This window comes from Echinococcus granulosus (assembly GCF_000524195.1).
Source record: "Echinococcus granulosus chromosome Unknown EG_S00033, whole genome shotgun sequence".
NCBI lineage: Eukaryota > Metazoa > Platyhelminthes > Cestoda > Cyclophyllidea > Taeniidae > Echinococcus > Echinococcus granulosus.
Window position 1 is genome coordinate 54442 of NW_020170413.1, and position 4518 is coordinate 58959.

The following is a 4518-nucleotide window of genomic DNA, read 5'->3' on the forward strand; positions in this document are numbered from 1 at the left end:
CCATGCAGTGCACGCTCAATTTGGATTCCGTAAGAAGAGGACGAGGATACGACCTACAAACAAATTCATTGAGCAATCATCGGCCATGACTCACCGATAACTGCAAAACCTGCTCCAGAACAGTAATGGGAACTTACTGACTACGAATATAAAAATGCGCAATCGCTCCCCATAGATGAGAATACTGGGCTCCTAAAAGAGCAGACAACTTCCTGAAGCAAGGTGCAATAGCAATCTCATCCTTTAAATTTTAAAATTTCAAGAGTTTAAAAGGGTCTTTAATTAAAAAACAACCTTAAAGCCACGGAGATGAGTCATTTACTGTGAGCGGCCAAATCTTTCATGAATACCTGCAGAGGGGAATCGGTAAAAGGCAAATCAAACAATGCTAGCTCTTTCATCAAACTTCCAAAAAATACTGTACTTTGCATTTTGAACATAGAAGGTAGTATGTTCTACTCTTGAAGCTATGAACAAATGTTCATGTACGTGATGCATCCCTTAAAATGTACACGATTGCCGCTGCTGCGGGATGTCGAAGCAACCTCACGAAAAACGGTATGCATAGATGCGTGGAAATAAGAAAGAGTAACAGAGCATTTTAAATGTAACTTTTTAAATTCTGCAATGAAAGATGCAATGGACTCACTTCGACTACTGGCCGCTGTTGAGGCACAATGCTATGTTCCCTGTCTTATATAGGCACCTTCACTATACACCCTTTGGTAAGCTATTATTAGACTCGTAATAAATTGATTTCAAAACCACCGAAATATGGCAGCCGTCGTATGATGCATTGACTTCCTCACAACTACCTATTTTTAGATCCGTTATAGTAAACAATGAAACTGTGAATAGATAGCATTCGAAATTCCACCCATTGGCCTTTGCACAACTGGTTTAAGTAGTGGAGGTCATTTGTTTTAGTAGGGAAAACTCTCTAGGAATGGCTAGACTGAAATCTATTTAAGTAGAGCTTCATCCAACCAACCGCTTGCAAGAAATCCTGAGAGGCACACATATTAATTGCCATGCTAAGCTACGGGTAGGCTAAATTCCATAAAAGTACACTTGGCATTGCATCAGTTGACATCCGCATTGCATTATTTTGATATAAATGTCCAATGAGCTGCGCCACAACCTCCGTGAAATCAAATCTCTTAAAAGCAAATATGTTTTTTGACATCAAAATGGACTTGAATCCGCACAAGTATTTATTATATTGACGACGTAGATTTGCAGATATACTGGTATCTCCTTACGTAGAGCTTCATTCAACCAGCCGACCCAAGAAATCCTGAGAAGCAGATATGTAGACGTAGTAATTTATCAGTCGACATCACATTTGCCTAAAGTCAATATAGATGACCCATGCGTTGCGTAACTTGACCTCCGTCAAATCCATTTGCTCAGAATACTGCATGATATTCGATAAAAAAATTAAGTCCTTAATCCATTTAATTAGAGATAATATTGATGACACAGAACATCGGATAGACTGATGTCTATTTAAATACGCCTTATTTTAATCAGCAGATGGCATGCGACCCCTGTAAAAAGTTAATATTTTGATGAAATAGACCAAAGTCTAGTTAGGTAGATCTTCTTTTAAGTATCGGATTGTAGGAATTACTAGGCAGATGACACATTACTATTAGGTACGTTACCCTTCTGATAGGCTAAATTCCACATAAGTAGACTTGCCATTACATCAGCAGACATCCGAATGCAGGGCATTAATATAAGTGTGACATGTGTTGCGTCACTTGACCTCCGTTAAATTGATACGCTTTGATACAAGCAAAATATTCGTCGACAATTTAGCCCTGTTACCCTGTAGGCAGGTGTAACATTGATGACATAGACCTGCGGATGGATAGATGTCTATTTAAATAAAGTCTATTTCAATCAATGGTTAGCATGATTTTATGAGAAGTTGACACGTATTTAAGTGTGCTCACCTACAGATAGGCTGAATTTCAAATAAGCAGGTGTGGCATTATATTAGTTGATATCGGCTTAGCGTGAAATTGTTATTGGTACCCATGAGTTACCTGACTTGACCCACGACAAATCGAGGTGCTTGTACTTCAATACGACAGTCGACGCCAATTTACCCTTAAATCCGTAAAATTGGGTCAGCCTAAAGTCTTTTTAAGTTGAGCTTCATTCAACCTACTGATGGCAAGAAAGCCTGAGAAGCACACACAATATTTGCCATGCTACCCCACGGGTAGGCTGAATTCCACATAAGTAGACGTGGTTTTACGCCAGGTGACAACCGCATGGCATGAAGTCCATATTAATTTTCTATCAGTTGTGTCACTTAATCTCCGTTAAATTCTTACGCTTTAACTTGAAGACGATGATTGACATCTCGTTAAATATAAAACTATAAATGGTTATAGTATTGATGATATAGGCCTGCTGATAATCTGAACTCCCCTAAAGAAGTGCCTCTTTCAAGCAACGGATAGCATTAAATTCAAAAGTGGAGACATATAATTAAGCCTTCTGCACTACGGTTTGGCTGAATTCCATATAAGTAGACCCGGCATTACATCAGTTGGCACCCATGTGGCATGAAATCTGTATAATTTCCCTATGCGTTGCATCGTTTACCACCCATAATTCGATATGCTACGGCCTCACTACGACATTTGATATCAGGTTAGCCTAAAATCTGTATAATTATGCATAATATTAATGAAATTGACCTGCAGATAGAATAAAATCTTTTTAAGTTAGCCCTTTGATCAGGCAGTGAATATCATAAAATCCTTTGTTGGCGACATGTAATTAATTATGCTGCCCTCCGGATAAGCTGACATCCATATAAGCAGACGCGTCATTAAACAAATTTACAATCGCTTTGCAAGAATTCGATGTCATGGTCCGACGAGCTGCGTCCCTTAATGATGGCATAGACCTGCGGATAGACTGAAATCTACCTAAAAATGTTTCCATTCAAGCAATGAATAGCATTTAGTCCTGACAACAAGACATATAATTAGGTTTTTTGCTCTACGGTTGGGCCGAATTCTTTATAAGTAGGCGTAGCATTGCACCAGTGTAAATACCGATGGCGTGAAGTCGATACATATGTCACACGAATTGCGTCACTTAGCCACAGTAAGATTAGACTGCCTGTCTACCTATCCGCCTGTCTGTCTGTCCTGCTGGTGCGTGAATGGGAGGCTAAGTGGGTAAGCGGGGTGGAGTGGGTAGGTGGATCCGAGGTTGCGGCCTGTGCTGTGCGTGTCGGACGGGAGCCGAAGCATGCCACTCGTCTTTAGGCCTTGCAGTTTGTGCATCTTCTCTGTCATGAACACCACGACGGGTGAGACTGGCGGTCTGCGGTGGTCGAGTCATGTCCTCATGGTAGTCCTCCTCCTCACTCGGTTAGCTAGTTCGTTAGCTTCACGGCTGACTAGCCGGCTGACCGACTGGAAGATTGGTGAACTAATGGATAGATGGACGGATGGATGGATGGATGGAGGGACAGGAGGATTTGGCGGGCACGATTGCAAGAAGTGAGCAGAAGGCGCAGTGGTGTCCCAGTGCTGCTGCGTGCTGGCGTGTACTGATAGTCAACGAGCCACTGATGGCTATTGTGCTGTGACCACACTGTTGGTGGCTTGGCAGGCTGCGGTGGTGTAGGTGACTGCGCAAGGCATCGGTTTTTATCCGTCTCATTCGTTTGTTCCTTCGGGCAAGCGGTCATGGTATCCGGCACGCATGTTACAGGTGTGGTGGAGTGGGACGCGGCCGTTTATCAGCGTCTGGCGTGACTGTCGTGTTGTCTGCAAAATGTGTGTGGGTTCGCCAGTGGTCCGTCGCTTGTCTTGAGTGGCTCTGCTTTGCCTCGAGTGCATGAGGTGCCGGGGGTGGAATAGTCAGTTGTGCCGTGTTAGAGAAGCCGCCTGACCCGTCTTAAAACACAGACCAAGGAGTTTAACTTGTGTGCTAGCCAAAGGGTGTACACGAAACCTGAGGCCATACAACGAGGTGAGATCCTGCTGCTGGCGAGTGGCCGCTAGCTGGCCTGCCGGCCATTTGGTTTAGGCTTGTCGAGGCGACGAAAAGCAGTGGGCGCATCAACGGCCCGTCCCATGGTGTGTTCATTGGCTTGCGTTGGTGCCGTTGCGTGTGCGTGTTGTGTTGTGTGCTTGTCGCACGCAACATTGCATGTGTGTGGCTGCGCCAGCTAGCCAGTTAATGCGTCATCGGGGTGGAGCGTAAGCATGCATGTTGAGACCCGAAAGATGGTGAACTATGCTTGCGTAGGTTGAAGCCAGAGGAAACTCTGGTGGAGGACCGTAGCGATTCTGACGTGCAAATCGTTCGTCAACGTGAGTATAGGGGCGAAAGAATAATCGAATTTTCTAGCAGCCGGATCCCTCCGAAGTTTCCCCCAGGATGGCTGGCACTCATTAGTATAAACACTTTTATCCGGCATGGCCAATGATTAGAGTTGTTGGGCTCGAAACGACCTCAGCCTATTCTCAAATTTTAAAT

General features: G+C 43.8%; 1 protein-coding gene across 1 annotated transcript in view; it reads right to left on the minus strand. All coding sequences in view use genetic code 11, as the record gives it.

Moving 5' to 3' along the window:
• EGR_04894 (hypothetical protein) overlaps window positions 1–1033 on the minus strand; it is a gene marked incomplete at both ends in the record, with an annotated part of 9061 nt that extends 8028 nt beyond the window's left edge. Inside the window, one exon of the mRNA XM_024494143.1 lies at window positions 992–1033. Within this exon, the coding sequence (XP_024351380.1) occupies window positions 992–1033 (42 nt within the window). The remainder of the gene's footprint in view (window positions 1–991) is intronic.
• Between the last annotated feature and the right edge of the window lie 3485 nt (window positions 1034–4518).